The sequence below is a fragment of the Haplochromis burtoni genome, unplaced genomic scaffold, assembly GCF_018398535.1.
Source record: "Haplochromis burtoni strain Fernald_Lab_line unplaced genomic scaffold, NCSU_Asbu1 Contig_16, whole genome shotgun sequence".
Lineage (NCBI taxonomy): Eukaryota > Metazoa > Chordata > Actinopteri > Cichliformes > Cichlidae > Haplochromis > Haplochromis burtoni.
The window spans coordinates 3221525-3240196 of NW_024582377.1; the positions used below are offsets into that span (position 1 = coordinate 3221525).

Below are 18672 nucleotides of genomic sequence, written 5' to 3' on the forward strand. Positions count from 1 at the left end.
TTTTTGTGGTTCTTGCCAACAGAAGGAGAGGCTGCGACAGAAGGAAGCCAGCGTCTCCTCCAGCTGAGCAGAATGATAAGTGGCAGAGCAGAAGAAGCACGGACCGGCGGTGGTGCGCCAGGAAGGGTGCAGGGGCCCATCCATCCTGCAGTTACCACCTGCCTCAGCAGCACTGGACCCTACCCTCTGTTCACCGTACGGACTCACAATAAAACATGGTCAGACTTTTACTACTCCCACTACCGTATCTGTGCCCCACTAACAGCACTGGACATCCCCTCCCCTTCCCCTGTTCTCCACCGCCTTCGCTTCGAGGCTTTTTTGTCACAACCCCAGTTAGCGAAGACGATTGGCCACCGCAGCCGCAGTGAGGGGAGTCATAAAGGCCAAAGGGTTGACCTCATTCATGCAGCATGGCGTGACCCCTGAGTGCCCAGCTTGTGAAAGGTCTCCAGGGTTCAGCGGGATGCACAGCAGAGCCAGCTGACACATCCACAAGCGTCCTTCTGGACCTCTTCCGAAGCACGAGAAACGGTTTCTTTTCCAAACTGTATCAGATAGCGTATGTGTTAAAACAATGCCCCAGCGCGGGCTGTGTTTCTTAGACGTTGTTGTCGACCTACAAACAGATATGGCTTTACTGCAAGTGTCTGCTGGGAGGGGTAAGAAAAAAATCACTGTTGACAAAACAGATCTCTCACTTGGAGCAGGGAGAAAGAACTTTCCTGTGTCTTTCGCTGTAGCGGGTAGCTTTTCATTCACCACGGCTCATTAAAAGTCTTGTAAATATGTCATGTAGTAGAACTGGCAGGGACTGTACAGCTTTGGGAAATATGATAGATTATCTATGCTGGGCTTTAAGTGCGGACGAAGACACGTCGTGTAGAAATTGTCTAGAAGTTGAGTGCGTGTTTAAAGGGGCGGGGGGGCCTATGTGTAAGAATGTGAGGTTTTGCTGTATTGCGTGTTGCACCAGACTGACCTCTCCTGGGTGACGGCCAGAGGAGAGCAGAAGCTGGCAACAAATCTGGCCCGGAGCCTCGGCTCACACAAAATTGGACTAAGAAAAAATAATGGTAATAGTTTTGAATGACACAACAGGTTTTGGCGCTCACCTGCAGTTTTAAAGAGAACTTATTAATCCTTCAGTGAATGCTGTACATGACGTTGTCCCAACACAGTTTTAAGCTGCTTGCTTTAGCTGTATGTTGCTGCACGTCGTTTTACCCCCCATGCTGACCGCATGCGTTGTTTTTGCAGCTGTCTTTCACTGTTTTGCACCTCCTTTTTCCTATGCAAGAGTAACGTTTCCCGTTAGAAAATGTATAAATGATATTTCTTCATGATGAAATCTTATTTTATTTTTGAACAAATAGAAAGTGTAATAAAATCATGCTTTATTTTCACTAATGTAAGATGTAGCTATGCTCCTGTATCACTAAAGAAAATTGTATTTATGTAACAAAATAATTATTTTATGCCCCCCCCTCCCAAAAAGAAAAAAAGCCAGCTTTGTTTTGTATATTTTGATTGGTAACTGAATTGACTAAGAAGTTGCTTGATAGGTCAGTTGATTCATGGGTTTTTTGTTTTTTTTTTAAATGTATGTTGCAAAGATTTCCAGCGTGCTCATGGAAGTCGAGTGCTTTGCACAGAATAAAGACAGAAAGTTTAATGTTTATATTTTGGAGTAATGATGACTGTATTTTGGGTACTGAGAACATTTAAGATGATCACCTGGAGCCATGCGAGATGTTATACCTCAGATTTCATCGTCACACTTTCCATAAACTGCCCCTTCGATCGATTACTTGTTTTTACCCTCCAAAGTCTTTCACTTGTGCCATTCATTTTGTATACAAATCTATATAAGTCGAAACTTTAAAACTGCTATATTTTACTCCAGAGGGGTTGGAAAAACAAAACCAGAAACATAAAAAATAAAGAAAATGAGCAGATGCTGACCAAGGAATTGCTGTGGCCTCTACTGTATGTATGTTGGTTCATGTGACCTTCAGTAGCTCTCATGTGAATGCTTTGTAATTTTATGGAATTGTTTTAAATTTCAAGAAATAAACTGTGGGATGCTGAATAAGTGGAGCTTGTTTTGGACGAAGACGTGGACTTTGAAAGATATGTTAATGCGGCTTCTTTCAGTTTTCTGCTGTCAACGCCTCGATTTAGGCCCGCGCTGTGAAAATATGATATTTATGTAAGGAACCTGAGTCATTCGCTGATTCATAATTCAGCCAGACTGTTCAATAAACTGAGTCAGAAGTTGTGCCAGTTCCTGGAAATCTCCTGAAATAAAATAATTGGGAGGAAATTCTCATGACATCGGTTTAATGGATGTAAAATTGAATGAGGTTGGTATTTTAATAATTTGAATGAGATTTAAAACTGTTATTACATATTCATTAAAAAAAACTTTGTTGATCAAATAAGAATCAGAAAATTTCCAAATGATTTTTTTTTCCCCTTTTTAATGAAATGTTGGGACCTCCCTCAACTGTAACTGACATCTATGTGAACCAAAGTCATGCAAACTGTGACTGAATACATCAGTCGTATTTATTGTAGACTGGCTAAAGAACAAAGCCTCTAATTCTAAAATCTTTCCCCCATCACCCACTTATTTATAAATATGTTCATTTAGTAGAACATCTTTTCATTTACACTTGAGAATTCCCTTAAGAACCTGACAGATTTGCGAGCCTTGTAACCAGATGCGGTGAAATTGAATCCCATCATTTCAGCAGATCGCTGGAATAGCTGACTTGCAGCTTTTTTTCCAAAACGGACTTTAAAATATATTCCAGGGTCTGAATGCGAGTAACTCGGTAAGATCCTGGCTCAGTGCAGGAAACGGTGAATGGAGGGATTTAGCTTTTTTGTTTTTTTTAAACGCAGCAAATAATTTTCGCAGTATTCCAGCATCCATTTATTTAGTTTTCGTGGATAATTTAATCAAATGAATAAACAAATGGGTTACATCAAAAATGGCTTAACATTTTACAACTATTTCACCTCGGTAATGTATAAGCCACCACTGTACACTTCCATTTAAACTAACTTCAGAAGCCATAGTTTCTATATTTGAGTAAGCTCACAACTTCAAAAAAAAATAAAAATAGAAAGAAAACTTCACTAATGGACTTCGAAATTCACAGAAATCAATTAGGTTAACCTTGAACGATTCTTGAAATATCGAAATAAAATCATTTTTCTCCTTTTACAAATAAAGTCGTTCGCCTATCAAATTCCACACAGTGGAAACATCCAGTTTAGCAAACACATATGCGTAAAATGCAGGATGGACGGAGACGTTTAACAGTCACAAGGACTGTTTTGGAGCAGTTAAATAAACCGGTATTCTGCAGTCCTGTGGGGGCGAGGAAGCCGTGCGTAAAGCATGCCCATTCCAAGTAAGAGTTTCCGTGCAGTGATCTTTTTTTTAGTCTGGTGATGTGTAACAAGTTGCTTTTGACGTTTTTTTTTTATTATTTTGTTTTAAGTTGCATGTCCATATTGGCTCACGTGCTGTACAGGAGAGACGTAAGTATCAGCGTGTGCGGTGCTTATCTCCAGATGGAGACGAGCACAATTTCTTGGCTGTGAGACAGCTATCAAGTCCACTAAGAAGAAGAAGAAGAAAAAGAAGACATGAAACACACACACATAATCGCTGTGTTTTAGTCCAGGTCTATGGATATGCAGCGACACTGTTTGACGCGCTGGATGCGCTTCTTCTTGGTGGGCGGCTGCTGGTCCGGACAGTTCAATGTGAAAGTCATGGTGGTAAAACGCTTCGGTTTACAAAACGAACAGGACTGGAAGGCGCCCTCCTCCCTCCGGATGTGCCTGGGGATGTAGAAGGAGTTGCACTGTCCGTAACAGAAGCGGTTGATGATGGTGCGGCTGACGCAGCCCTCCTCGTGGATGGTCTGTTTGAGAGGTTGTGTTTTGCACCAGTCCCGTTTCAAATACTGGCGCTCCGTCACATGTAGAGCTTCCTGGCTGGACTCCAGCACTTCGTCGGCGGGTGAGGATGAGCCCGGCCTCTGGCGAGAGCCCGAGCCCGCCTGCGGAGTCTGCGGTTGCTGCTCCGATTCGTTTGGGTTGCTTTTGTCAGGATGAGGAATGGCGCCTTGTGAACCTCTGTTTCTTTTTGCATCCACCGGAGAGGAGAGCAGCCCAATGATGAAAACCATACTGTAGAAGATATGCGTGGAGTTGGCCATCCTTGTAGAGAAAAAGAAAATGGTTCGTCACTCACACAGTTTTCGGCTCTGCATGGGTTACGCACAGCTGTCATAGTTTTTACGCTGCGTAAAAACGCACCGAGGGAACTTTTTCCCCATCATTTCTTCTTTGTTGAAACAACATGAAAAGGAGGCTGACGTTTAAAAGCAGTCATTCATTTGAGTCACCTCAGTCCAAATAAATGACAGAATAATATAATTATGTTCCCATAATTATCCATTCTCCAAAATATTCCTGCCGAATTTATCTAAAAACAGTAATAAACCATGTCACATGTCCTGTAAACCGTTAGTGGCTCCACACTTGCGCAGCAAGAGATAGAAAAGCATGCAGTTTTACCATTTCTATAAGTTATATATCATGATGTTTAAAAAACAAATAGAAATACCTGCTATGCAACACTGCTGCTACAAGTGCGATGATCTGGTCCTCGAGCTTCACTGCGGCACCTTTCGAGATGATAGGTACCTACTGGTGTCGACTGTGCACTGGTGGGACTGTGGATGGGTGGGAGACTAAGCGCTCCATAGACAGGGGCCAGGGGGTTTAATACAAATTGCTACAGCGCCGGACTGTCTCCCTTTTAAATGTCTGCCAGCTGAGATGTGCACAGCAGTTATTGGCTAAGCACGATGTAGAGAAAATCAAGACTATCCGCCCCCTCAACAGTTTCCCTTAGCCCACAGACAACCGAGCAACAGTGAAAGAAGGCAGGCAGGGAGGGAGAGGGAGCTGAGTGCGTACTGGGGGGAAAAGTAAAAGTGCGATTTTTGTTTGTTTGTTTTTGTTTACATGTTTCAAGAAGACACGACCATAATACGGTGCATTATATGTAAATGTGCAACTATAAATGAAAAGCGGAGCTCGAGCTGCTAAAGCAAACAAATGCAGTTACAGACAAACTTTAAAAGATGAGCCAAAATGCAGCACCTGTGACACCAGTTAGTCGAACTCCATTTCCATCCATTCAGCAGGGTCCAGCCTGAAATAAGGGTAGCGCTTCATGTATCACAGACCTGAGAAAAACAAAAATCATTAAAGGCATTTTTTTTAAAATTGCATTGCTTCGTACAAACGCAGAAAAAGCGCAGTGGTGTAGCCTAAGCCAGAGTATATGTTTAATCATTTCACTAATACCTGTTCATTTATGACCCAAACGAGTCACGTGATCTCGGCTTAGTCCATATTTTATCAGCTCAATTGTTTTGTGTGTTTGTTTGTTTTTTTTAAATCAGTCATCTTCAAGAGGAAGTTTGGGATTAGTCTCATAGATGATGTTGTATCCTTCATGTTTGGCATTAATGAAGGCATAAACGTTTGCCTTTTCATTTTTTTTTTTTTAAAAAGTAAATGGTTTTAGAAATTGCTGACGTGACTCTAAAATGACCCAGTTGACGGATTTTTATTTATTTATTGTCAAAAACCTGGCATCCCTAAAGTTTTCTTAACCATTCCAGCCCTGTGAAAGGGAACTTTAAGGAAGCTGATAAGTAGCCGCACCACCTTCCCCCAGCATAAACCCACCCGCTTATTACATTGCCCAATCTGACGTATTTAGGGGTCATGACAACGTCATGAGTCGTCAACCCCCCAAAAGACCATGCGCTCCGGTCAGTGCAACATGAGATTAAAGCGTGGCATTCTGCCCCAGGTCCAGTCATACCTCACACACATGAAGGATGGCAAGCTTCCAAATGGGCTGAGGAATAAATCTCCAGGAATGATTTTAACCCTCACCCGATCGGGAAAGGCTTCCGAATCTGCAGGGGGGATACAATGTCAATTTGCTTTCTTCATGCCGGGTTAGTCAAGTACATAATGTTACATTTTTAATAGTATCTGGGGCTTTAGTTCTCAGTTTGAGTCAGATTGCTGACTCAAAAAATAAAATGTTGGACAAAAAAATAAAATAAAAATAGTAACCGGTTTTTTAAATCTTTATATAAACTCAACTACGTTTAAATAAATGTTGTAAATAACGTCATATATTTCTCAAGTAATATATTTTAAATCTGGATAGATCTTCAACAAGTTAGTGTAAACACTCTAAACTTCCAGCTGACACATTCTGGAGGCCTGCGCTAACATCCCAGTGCAGCCGCATCTCACTTTGCAGCTGTCTGCAGTAGCTGTAGCACTCCCCCTGGTGGTTGCACGGAGTCCAAAAATTATTCCACAAAACAAATCATGTTGTTTGACTTTATTCGTCTGATGCAGTTAGCACAAAAAAAGAAAAGAAAAATAGCTGAAGACTTGAAAAACAATGGCCTGCAATAGACATGTGATTTCATGAACACTGTTTGCTTTTTTTCCTCCCCACAAAATCCAACAAAGGTGCATGTTTTCTTCCCCTGTTCAAGACATGACAATAATAATATGGAATAAAAACCCTTTCACTTCAGTCAAGTCCCCCCCCCCCCAAACATCTACCTAACATTAAAAGGGCATAAATATAATGACTCAATCAAAACATCCCAGTCACACCAATCACATTTTACACAATTTAGCCTGCACACTACTAACTAAACGTAATCTTATAGGCTGATATGTGTCGACATCTTAACTTCTAAATTGGTTTTACTGAAGTAAAACAAATGTAAGGCATACAAACATCTCCCAATAAGACCCTAAAATAACACAAACAGCATCTAGACAGCTGACAATAATTTAAGACCCTGAAAACATGAATAGGTTAGGACATTTAACATCACTCTCAGCAGACACCTGCATAGTTAAAGGAGAGAAGAGGCCAAATGGATATTCACTATAAATCGACAGGCTTCGTAGCAGACAGCAGCCTTCCTTGGTTGAGAGGGTTTCTGGGTGAACCTCTGTAATAGTTCATGTCCTTCCCGGCTAGCTGCTGCAGAGGCTTCTGAGCTCCTGATGGCTCATTGGTTGAGCAGTCCACTTGGGTCTTTGATTGGACCTTGTTGGTCACGTCGCCCAGCACACAGGACTTGGTGCGTGACTTTTTTGGAGGCACTGGAGGGGGCTTCTGTAAAGGGCACGTGTGGCTGGATGGCACCTCGTGTTCTCCGTGGTGAGGTTGAAGTTTTGGGTGAGGGGAAAGGCCACTCTCTAGACTCACAGCCTTTGCTACTTGTCCACGCTGGTTGGTGATGGTACCTGCATTTCTAACAGGTTTCCTGCTCTCTCCCATGAGAGAGTTAATCCTGCGAACAGTCTGACGCACAGGGGTGCGGTGGAATTTAAGCGGCGACTTGATCTGATTGCTCTTTGAGCCTGTGGGAGAATAAATGGTGAGCTTGTTGAAGTGCTGAATGTGGTCTGCCACACGACGCCTTTCAGCCTCCTGACTGTGTGATGAAAACGTTGGTTGTTTTTGGACTTTGGTACCAATCTCTGGAGGAAGTTCCCTCTTGTCATGTAACACACTGACTACAGCGTCAGTTTTAGGTGGTGTAACAAACTCATTTCGGAGTTCAAGACCTGGTTTGTATGGAGTTGACTGCCGTCCAGAAGAGACACCTAGTCTGAAGTGAGCAGGACTTTGGATATCCAGAGCATCAATCAACTTGCTGCAGTTCATCTCCTCCATCTCCCTTTCTCCTGCTCCTACTGTGAAGCTGTTATTCCCACCAGCAGGAGCAGCACAGAGAGAACCTTTCCCATCCTGGATGACTGGGCTGTGGGATTCAGCAGCCTCAAGAACTACACTATCAATATGCAAAGGAGACAAAGCAGCAATTTCAATCTGGCCAAAAGTAATGTTCTGTTCATTAGCCAGAAGGCTCTGCTGCATACAGAAGCTGGGGGCTTCACTTGGCACAGACAGAGATTTGGCTGTTGAAGTCTCTGGAGGAGGGTCTGTGATCATGTTGGATGGTTTTGAAATACTTGCTCCTGAGGCTTTGCGGGACTCCTGTATGACAGCCTGGAGATCACTTCCAGACTCTGAGAAGGCCTTCTTGATTTTCAGCAGGGTGGGACCGGTTTGTCTCTGGGCTTCAGGGATTGAGCTCTCGCTCTCGAGGCTCTCTGCACTGGAAGCACAACACAACTTCATGGGAAGGCTGCTTACTGCTGGGGGCTTGGACACGACGATGGCGGGCTCAGACATGTAGCTGCTTTTAAGACACAGGTTCATTGGCGTATCCGTGAAAGACCCGCCGCTCAAGGCCTGGGCTCCTACGGGCGTCTCCGCACACCACAAGCTTCGGTGGGCATTTAAGACACATCTGGGCGTCAGCAAGTTGTCTTCAGACTTACTGATGAACTTGGAGCCTGGAAAGGCACATTTTTGATATGCATTACATGACAAGAAGATTTAATATTTTATTTTAAGCATAAAGTTCAGCTGTCTGGTACTTACTCTTGGATTCAGTTTTTCCAGGCTGAACTGATGGAATGAACTCTGTCTCTTTGGTGAAACGGAAACTGGTGGCGCTCTCCTGTTTGGCAAGTCGTAAACCAATGGACTCAGAAGCCTTGATGAGCGGCATGAAATGAGAAATGAAAGAGGGTGAAATGTCAGAGTAGTATTTTGTTAAAAAGGATCCCACAGAAAAAAACCAAAAAGTAACATTAAGATGTTAATATCATGACTTTTGCGGTTAGTTCTTCAGAGGATGATAAAAATCACTCAGAAGAAACAATCCATTTGATTTTTTTTAAAGTTTTTATTAAATCAAGAATACACAAATGACTATAAAGCATCAGTATAGAGCCTTAAACAGCCTACACAATGTACTCAAACACTGGTTACTATCTATCTCTATCTAGATAGAGATATATCTAGATAGATAGATATACACACACACACACACACACATTTATTAACATTCGTCCACCTGCGTGCTTAGTGTAGTGAAATCACTGAAATCTAAGCATAACAAACACCATTCTATTGTTTGGTGCCATGCAAATATCACAATTTAGTCAGTAATATTACATCATATTACAATTACGATTACCTTTAAAGTCCTGCATGGATTACTTGTTTTAGAGTTAGTCACTTTAAGTAAACTTAGTACATTAAAAACAACAATAAAAAAGTGCTACTGTGCACAAATACATGCCACATCACTCCTCATGTGCAAATGTATTAATTGCAGATTATGCATGAATGCACTTGACTAATCTTTCAGTGTTTATGGGAAAACCAGAGAAGTGGTTGATTTCCATCAGGCCAACACACTTACAGCGTCTTTGCTGCTCTTCCCCCCGAGGCTAAAACGCAAGCGCAGGGACTTGTGTGGAGCTTCTTTTTTGCTTGTTTTAGGAGAAAAGCAACCAGCCTTTCCAGACTCAACTCTGAAAAGGATAAATAAATAAAACAATTATTAGCAAGATAAGCTGGGGATAGTTTAGATTAAAGGCTAAGGCTTTACAAGTGTATCTTCCTTTGGATGAGGGGTGGGAAATTCATTTTCCCAAATGGCAACATTTGAAATTGGGACTGTTGTGGAGGGCTACATCGATAATCAAAGAGAAAATGAATACATAGTTCAGCTTATTGGTGCTGCCCTTCACAACAGTCCCAGTTTCTCATGTTGCCACTTAGAAAATTAATTGCCCGCCTCTACTTTACATGATTTTAAATAGAAAAAGCAACAAAAGTGAGAAATGAATGATCAGATCTGTACCTGTTGATAAGGTGTCTGCTGCTGAGTCGTCGGCTCTTCTTCCTTGCAGATGTGGTCGGTTGCCTTCTAGACCTCCCTGCTGACGACAGGACATTTTGGGAAGAATCCAGCATCCCCGAAGTACTGCAGGCTACAATATTTAAGGAGGAAAATTAAAGCTGTATTAAGATCAAGAGATACCATAGCAGTTTATGCCCAGTAATTAAACATTCTTTACTACCTGATCCAGGTGTGGAGGGCCCGTTGAACAAAATATTAGGAAGCAATTCTATCCCAAGGTTCTTTTTGACAGATCTACGTTTCTTGTTTGAAAAGCCAAAAGAGCTGCCAGACTCCAGAGGAAGTTTTCGCTTGGAGGCTGGTGTTGAAATCACAGGAGTTGCAGAAGAAAAGACTGGCAAAAATCACAGAAGAATGAATGTCTTCACACATGCAGGATTTGATCATTTCCATTTGAAAACATGCCAAAGGGACTCAGAAATATTGGCAGAAGCTTGTAAATAAAAAAAGGCAGAAGAGTGAAAAGCCAATCAAGCAAGCCTGTGCATTATTCATTCATTATCACGGTAGATGCAAACTGCTTTAATCCAAGTGCAAAAGAAGATTTAAGCACGAAATCAAATATGTTCCCAGATTTATTTATTTTATTAAGGAAATTTTAGCTTGTCGTTTCTTTTGTATAGCAGATGGATTACTACAGTTTTATCATGCTACATGGCAGGCAACACGGTACATACCAAGACTGTCTGTGTGGGGGACATTTGTGGGTGTTCTATTAGTTTTTATCTTATTCAGTGCACCATTGACCACATCTGAAATATGAGCCAAATACACATTTACTGACTACAGCAGTTTAAAAATAACATTATTGAATAACATGCACTGCAATGCAGTGCTTACTTTCACTTGCATTTGTCTGATGTCTTGAGTGACATATTCCAGTTGAACTGAAACTACAAATATTCACATATTGTACCAATAAGCAAAGAATTACTGTAAATCTGATATAGCCTTACCACCCAAGCTGCGCCTGCTTTTCCTCTTCATTCCCGAGTTCAGCTCCGGCTCTTCTAGTTCATCATGAGCAGGAGACAGAACCCCTGCCTCACAGCCCATCATGGCAGGAACTTTGTCTTGAAGAAACTTTGGTAACACACCTTCAATGCACAGAAAGTCAAATATTTAGAGGTAAAACAGAAGAGTGAAACTTGACATACAGAAGAAATGCTTTTAAGATCAGCGCCTCAGGTCATACCAAAGCTGTGAGCATTCTCTATGAAACACTGGACTACAGCGGCCTGCAGTTTGAGGCGTTTCTCAGTGTTGGCGTTCATCTTCTCTGTGCCATCACCAGAGTGGAGGAGGTTGGGTGCCAAGATTACAGACAAGTTACTGCTATCCATCTTATTCTCTGCACTCCTGTGATAAAGCAGTAAAAGTAAAATATCAATTCTTTAAATATAAAAGTATTATGTAATAAATAGCATAAAGAGAATTTGAAAAAAGGTGGTTTTACGTTAACTTACCTTTTAGATACATTGTAAAGAAAGTCAAAAAAATAACGCAGCACACATAAGTTCCTGTCTGGCAAAACACAAGACAGCAACATGGTGGCAGAGGTCCTCTCCTCCTCATTTGGGAGCTGCTGAGCCTTGAAGAAGGCTTCCTGCAGCTCTGTGGGAAGCACGGGCTCCGGTAACTCACGGAAAAACTGCTTCACCAGACCCGCCACATCGCAGGGAAGAGCAGTAGATAGGCACTCTTCACCCGCATCCAATTTTGCCTGGACAGACAAAACACAGCTCTGTTGTGTTAGACAGTCCCCAGTGTCAAGGTCACTCGGTGAAAGCGAGGTCAGCTTCAGCCATCACTCACCCTGAGTGCTTTCAGACGAACAACAGAGCCTGATTTTCTGAACAGGCCCTCTGTGTCAATCTGTGCTAGCAGCCTCATGCACGCGTCAACCAGAAAACTAAGGGCAGTTAAACAAAAACAAAAAAATCATCAGTATAAAATGCACAAGATGGGACATGAAACAACTTGCCAGCTGCAAGTTTGAATAGCCTAAAATATGCATTATTACCTACCTTGGAACACTCCCACATTCCATATTGTAATATGGCAAATTCTCCAGGGACATACCAAAAACCTTTGTCTGGGGAAAAAATAAACAATAAAACATTATGTTTGCCCAGTTTTACAACTTTTAACAACAAGGCTTGAAAGTTGGGGAGGAACAGAAACGTAGCTATACTGCTGTAATAAAACTAACAATCTATAGGCTGCATCAAGCCACTCACATATTCATCCATTGCAACACTGTGGTTATACAGTTAGTGTGGTCTTCCTTAAGAGACCAAAACCACTGCCAAAATTGCCATTACTTTTGACCAGTTGACTGACTGGATGCCAAGCATTCCTAAGTTTAAGAGCGACACAGAGACACTTTGTTGGTTTAAAACTGTCTAGCCTTTTTCAGCAGAGCAGAACTTTAGTACTTGCCTTCTTCCTTCTGACCTAAAGGTTGGACTGTTTCTATTAATTCTCTATCCACAAGAGGGACTATTCGTGCAAATGCAGAAGTTCAGCCTTCATTTGAAAAGTCAAAGTGTGTTGCAACTAACCTTGTGACTCCTGTAACCCATTTATAAGTAGAGGGGAGGGCTTCAGTAGTTATTTCCACTCATTTCCACATTAACTGACATTCACTTTAGCAACTTACATCTAATCATCTGTGCCGTCACAATGTCAAAGTGTGTATTAAAGAAATATTTTAAAACCCACACAAATATGAAGCTATATAAGAAAACACTGGCCTTTAGACTAACAAAATCTATGCTGTGAACAATGACGGCAACACCCAAACAAAGCACCTTCAGTGCTTGGGTGACAACAGTCTGCGAACAAATGGGACTCGTCAGCTTTCAATAATATGCTAATCTGATTCAAGAGTCTAACCAACACAATGCCCAAGGTTAATAGTGTGAACTTGCTGACTTGTCGTCTAACTACACCAACACAACGATTATGATGAAGTCCTACATTTCAGAATCGCTGCAAATAATACAAGTGAGTGGTGTTGAAGATTAGTAAAAACGTTTTATTTAAACTTACCGAGTTGCTGGCTGCTGACTTGCAGCTGGCCGCTTTGTTTTTGTTCCAGTTCTTTGTTTTAATCCCGTACGCTGAGCGGAGGTGCTGCACGGCCACTAGACGCATCACATTTTTCTCCATGACTCTCATTTTTGCAAACGTACCTCGAAATTTTGCACTGATCACTTATCTCTGCCACAGCAAACTCGCACTCACAGCTCTAACAGTTCAGGCCTGACCGCAGCCTCTTTGACTTTGTTAATTTCCCAAGACCTCCGGACGATAACTCATGCTCAGCGTGAATATTAAGCGTCCATAAAGCTCTGTAGCAACACAACCGCTGATCAGCTGTATGGAGAATAACCTTACTTAGTCCTAATGAATAGACAACTCGACTAAAGTTACATTATGGAGCACTTATCTAAAGGTTAACTTCATGCATACATTGCGATGCAGTTAGCTAGCTAATATTAGCCAGCTAGGTTAACACATTGACTTTCCCCTACTCTGAAATAACCGACACAGCATCTAAGTTGCACGCGGTCTAAAACGGCCTACCTCCTGTAAAACAACAAACTCTATAAATTAAATAAGTTTAACTCGTTAGCTAGCTAACTGCATTGTAATAAGGTTCGCTCCTCACATCGGTTGCCCACTGTTTCCGCAATGCATTCAAACAGCGGCGCTCCCTGCTCTCTCCGCTGTGATTGGCTGAAATCCTTTTGAATAACGTGCTTGCTTTTTTTGTTTGTTTTAACACCCAGAGCAGCCTCACTGGGCGGTGCAGTTTCTGTTAAGGCAGAGCAAAACTCAAGCAGACGCTGCGATCAACCGGTAGGCCATGTAGTTTAAATGAGTCAACCATTTGAAAAGGAAATTTCCGCTTTTTCGTGCCTGTACACAGACAGTGCCTCTTTTATGCTGCGTCTAAGATGTCTAGTAATAAGTAAAGTTAAATATAACCTGACTGTTAAATAACCAGCATGTTTACTGACACCACCTGAGTCTTTAAGGACTTTAAGGACTGGGAATTGTAAAACTTTTTATACCAGAGAAATGACCTAGTTTTGACGCCGCCCTGTTAATTTTCTCAGTTAGACTATTTCTTAAATGATCCATATTTGTTTCACACAACAATATCATAGGAGGTTCTCTCACAAAGGTTTGTCTTTATTACAATAGAACATACACTTATATACATGAGACAGCAACGTGCAAATGCATGGATGAAAGGAGGTGTGCTCAGAAGCATTTCCTGTGAACAATGGAAGGGCCGGCCTCATCGTACTCCTGCTTGCTGATCCACATCTGTTGGAAGGTGGAGAGGGAAGCCAAGATGGAACCACCAATCCAGACGGAGTACTTCCTCTCAGGTGGAGCAATGATCTAAGGAAATGTTAAACACCATTTAATCAGAATCAGAATACTTTAATCCCTAAGGAAATTATTTGGGTTACAGTTGCTCAAGGTCAATAACAGTAACAGACTGAACTAATTAAATAATTCAATATATTACAAAGTTTACGAAATAAATGTTCATGATGTGTTAATTGACTTCATCCATGAGTGTATTTACTTAAAACGTCTGCAATTCTCTCACCTTGATCTTCATGGTGCTTGGTGCCAGGGCTGTGATTTCCTTCTGCATACGGTCAGCAATACCAGGGTACATGGTTGTGCCACCAGAGAGCACATTGTTGGCATACAGGTCCTTGCGGATGTCAATGTCACATTTCATTATGCTGTTATAGGCAGTCTCATGGATACCAGCAGACTCCATACCTGGTGGAAAACAAGTAAAAAGATTAAAAAGGCGTTTTGTAACATAGAAAGAAACAGTGTAACTCAAGCATCGAGACTGAACTCACCAATGAAAGAAGGCTGGAAGAGGGTCTCTGGGCAACGGAAACGCTCATTACCAATGGTGATGACCTGACCATCGGGCAGCTCGTAGCTTTTTTCCAGGGAGGAAGAGGAGGCAGCAGTGGCCATCTCATTTTCAAAGTCAAGAGCCACGTAACATAACTTCTCCTTGATGTCACGCACAATCTCACGCTCAGCTAAGGACCAGAACGTTTAGCTATTTAGGAAAATCCAATTCATACATTTTTAATACGCAAACTAATTAATCAAGATGGCATAGTCCTACCAGTTGTGACAAAGGAGTAGCCACGCTCAGTCAGGATCTTCATCAGGTAGTCAGTAAGATCACGACCGGCCAAATCCAGACGCATGATGGCATGTGGGAGAGCATAACCCTCATAGATGGGAACATTGTGTGTTACACCATCGCCAGAGTCCAGCACAATACCTTTAACGAGCAAATAAGAGCAGCAGTTCAGCTATGTCACACATCACTCACTATACAATGTTGCTGACATCACTGAGAACACATGCTGCTGTAGGGGGATTAGCACCTCCACTTGACAAGGAGACAGATGACAGACACAATAATAGTGTAAACACACACATCATACGCATCTCTTGCTTAAGTACTGGATCTGTATTTTACATTCTGGAATAACTGATCTCAGACTCAAATAAACACCTGGAAAAATGATTGAAGTTTACTGACCAGTGGTACGGCCAGAGGCATACAGAGACAGCACAGCCTGGATGGCCACATACATGGCAGGAACGTTGAAGGTCTCGAACATAATCTACAAGAGAAAGCAAGCAGAATCAGAGGGAGAAGAAACACACAACTTACGTATAAATGGGGTCTAAAACAATTGATTAGTTGCTTTAAATACCTGAGTCATCTTCTCCCTGTTGGCTTTGGGGTTCAGGGGAGCTTCAGTCAGCAGGGTGGGGTGTTCCTCAGGAGCTACACGCAGCTCATTGTAGAAGGTGTGGTGCCAGATCTGACCGAGGAAAGAGAAGAAATCTGAAATAACTGAATAAGCAACAACCTGATCTTACTAACGACGCACCAAATGCTCTTATAATGGCTGTAAAGATAAAGTGGGGTGTAGGTGAAATTGCACAAACCTTCTCCATATCATCCCAGTTGGTGATGATGCCATGCTCAATGGGGTACTTCAGTGTCAGGATACCCCTCTTGCTCTGGGCCTCATCGCCTACATAGCTGTCTTTCTGACCCATACCCACCATCACACCCTGAAAAAAGACACATGAGCTGGAGTATAAAACACATGAAAACAGTTACCCTAAACATCTTTTTAACATTGCACTAAGATAGTTTTTTGCTTGGAGCATACCTGGTGGCGGGGCCTTCCAACGATGGAAGGGAAGACAGCACGGGGAGCGTCATCTCCAGCAAATCCAGCCTTGACCAAGCCAGAGCCATTGTCGCACACAAGGGCGGTAGTCTCATCGTCGTCACACATGATGAGGCTTTACTGGGGTGATCTAAAATTTGATGAGAAGGTTTAGGCTGGTTGTTAGGAGCATCTGCCTAAATTCTCCATCATATAAACTAAGGATGTGTTATTGTTGAACAATCACTGACTTTATTGTTGGAGCAGCTGATTAAATGAGACCCTTTAGAGATAGAGTCAGTCACTCGTGTGGTTAATAGATACGTATTAGCTGTGATTTAACAGTCCTTTGAAGAGCAGCCAGCACTATCTGATAGCTGTTCTTATGGGATTATCACTTGTGAATACTAGCACAACTCAATTCAGTGGGTGCTACAGAGCTAATTCGATGTGGATGGATGCTATTTTTGTCCGACCCTTGTCAGAAACCCCTGATACCATATCTCCACAGCCACGATTGTTCCTGGGGTATCTAAGAGCTGCTGAGGTAGCACCAAAAAGGGCCACAACCGGGAGACCTGTGAGCTATTTTAAGCTCAGCACCCCCACAGCCGTTAACAGGGTTAAACAAGTGACACATTGATCTCTTGCTATTTCAGGTCAGAGAGAAGTGCCTGGCCAGCACCCATCTGTCTGTACGCTGTGACACTCGGGTTTTACTACTTGCTTCTGTGACCCAGCTGCCTCTAAACCTAAGCCACTGAGTCACTGGTAAATTTAACCAACATCCTCTCAGAGTTGCACTTTCCAAGTACTACTCTAGCGTGACTTTGTAGTGTATCGGTATACTTTGTGAGACTTTGCACACTACAAAGTGTACCGATCACAGGAAAACACATCACCCCGCTGTCAGTCGTTTGTGGCATCACATGCAATCAAACCATTTTAAGCAAAAAACAGGTAGAAATAACACCAGCTTTCACTGTGCTCCACAAATCCAGTCAGTGATTCTAACTTCTGAGCACGCTGAAATAACCTAATCTATTCTCTCATAAAAGTAAAAAAAATAAAATCCTTCATTTCAAATAACAGGTAGTAACTTTCCTGAAGGTAAAAAGAAGGCAGTTGCACAAGCAGATACCTCTTCAGTGATTCAAAGAGACACACTTTGAAATGTACTCACCTAAGCAAGCTGGAACACAGATGCTTCCACTGGGATGCAGGGTCACAGTCAGGGGATCCCCTTAAATATGCCCCACAATGGGTCGAAGGACAAGGGGCGGGGCTGAGGGTTCACACGAGTCCAAATAAGAGCTGCCAGCAAAAATCCTCATGCCCTTGGAAATGTGTGTTGTTTCACATACATGGAAGAGACTTCTCTACAGTGCACTCCTACTCGCTCACAGTTTAAACATGACATGTTAGTTCAGTTATTCTTGCTTTTCGGATGCACCCAGAGATGACTATTGATATGAACTACTGAAAGTTTTTTTCAAAAACTGGTGTAGATGGTTGTTATATGTAGGTCTTTAAAAAAGCTTTTTAAGATAATTAAGCATTTTTCTATATTGTTACTAAAACTATATCTGATGTCTTTCTTTATATAACTATACTGTAGAACAAGATTAATAAAGGAAAGGAAGAAAGGAACATAAGGCATCATCTGCATTTTAGTTACAGTGCAATCTCTTAATAGCTCTCAAATAATGTCAAAGTCTTGATAAAGTGTCTGTATAATATTTGAAATGATGTGTCTCCCAATGCGGAACAAATGCAACTCATCCCTCGCAGGTTTTGCGGATCCATCCAGTCAAGACAGCGTGACTGGTGTCTCGCTAAGGAGATGAAAACAACCACTCTGCTGGTATGTGCACTGAGCCTCCTCAGTGTGTGGAACAGCTGATGGTATTGCCAGAAGGGCTCTATCTGATCTGGCTCTCTGTGTCAGCGCTCCATCATGATTGGCTCAGCTGTCTCCTTATAGGGTGATGGTGAGGAACAGAGTCATCAATGAGCAGCCACTGAGGTCTCACAGCTTGCAATGAGGAATTCCATATAAGCGCCACTCACTGCTTAAGGTTCATTTTCCTTTATGTCCACTGAACCTTGTGATGTAATATTTTCACATCTGTGAGTGAATGATACAAACATTTGGCATAATCGTTGGTGAAGCACAAGAATGTTCCCTTTGGGATTTTTCTGTATCTCAGGAAATGTCACTCATTTATTTGTAATGAGTACAACAATAATTAAGTAAATATAATGAAGAATAACTCTGATCTAAAAGAGAAATATGTGCAGTATATGATAGGCAAAGGAATGTGAGAGCATTCTTCTGCTCCACACTGCCCCAGCAGACACAAGTGCCTCCTATTTATAGCTGTACTCCACAGATAGGAGCTGGATGCAGACGAAGCATCACATAGTTATCTGCATGACAAAGAGGACTTTTAATAGAAGACTGGATTTATATTGTTTAGATACAA

The 18672-nt window shown here is 42.0% G+C and overlaps 4 protein-coding genes across 6 annotated transcripts in view; 1 reads left to right on the top strand and 3 right to left on the bottom strand.

Moving 5' to 3' along the window:
- LOC102312775 (formin-1) overlaps positions 1-2092 on the top strand; it is a 50783-nt gene extending 48691 nt beyond the window's left edge. For both annotated transcript variants that reach the window (XM_005916903.3, XM_005916904.3), the window contains one exon: positions 23-2092. In XM_005916903.3, coding sequence (XP_005916965.1) covers positions 23-67 — 45 coding nt within the window. In that variant the 3' untranslated portion in view covers positions 68-2092. The remainder of the gene's footprint in view (positions 1-22) is intronic.
- A 79-nt stretch (positions 2093-2171) lies between these two features.
- Positions 2172-4933, bottom strand: grem1b (gremlin 1b). Its single transcript, XM_005916905.3, has 2 exons — positions 4652-4933; positions 2172-4242 (listed from the first exon to the last, which is right to left on the bottom strand). The coding sequence occupies exon 2, from the start codon at positions 4239-4241 to the stop codon at positions 3693-3695; it is 549 nt and encodes a 182-aa protein (XP_005916967.1). The 5' UTR covers position 4242; positions 4652-4933; the 3' UTR covers positions 2172-3692.
- Positions 4934-6448: 1515 nt separating this feature from the next.
- On the bottom strand, positions 6449-13683 carry arhgap11a (Rho GTPase activating protein 11A). Of its 2 annotated transcripts, XM_005916906.2 has the most exons (12): positions 12987-13683; positions 11960-12027; positions 11748-11844; positions 11399-11655; positions 11128-11291; positions 10889-11029; positions 10610-10684; positions 10093-10266; positions 9873-10002; positions 9429-9540; positions 8600-8714; positions 6449-8511 (listed from the first exon to the last, which is right to left on the bottom strand). In XM_005916906.2, exons 1-12 carry the CDS (start codon positions 13113-13115, stop codon positions 7028-7030), a joined length of 2946 nt encoding a protein of 981 aa, XP_005916968.1. In that variant the 5' UTR covers positions 13116-13683; the 3' UTR covers positions 6449-7027. The 2 variants fall into 2 exon arrangements, with proteins under 2 accessions (XP_005916968.1, XP_005916969.1); XM_005916907.3 differs by lacking the exon at positions 10610-10684 and having other exon boundaries at positions 12987-13682.
- Positions 13684-14114: 431 nt separating this feature from the next.
- Positions 14115-17494, bottom strand: LOC102314109 (actin, alpha cardiac muscle). The gene is made up of 9 exons (XM_005916908.2): positions 17370-17494; positions 16187-16337; positions 15957-16085; positions 15719-15829; positions 15541-15625; positions 15115-15276; positions 14834-15025; positions 14566-14747; positions 14115-14351 (listed from the first exon to the last, which is right to left on the bottom strand). The coding sequence occupies exons 2-9, from the start codon at positions 16313-16315 to the stop codon at positions 14208-14210; spliced, it is 1134 nt and encodes a 377-aa protein (XP_005916970.1). The 5' UTR covers positions 16316-16337; positions 17370-17494; the 3' UTR covers positions 14115-14207.
- Positions 17495-18672: the final 1178 nt, after the last annotated feature.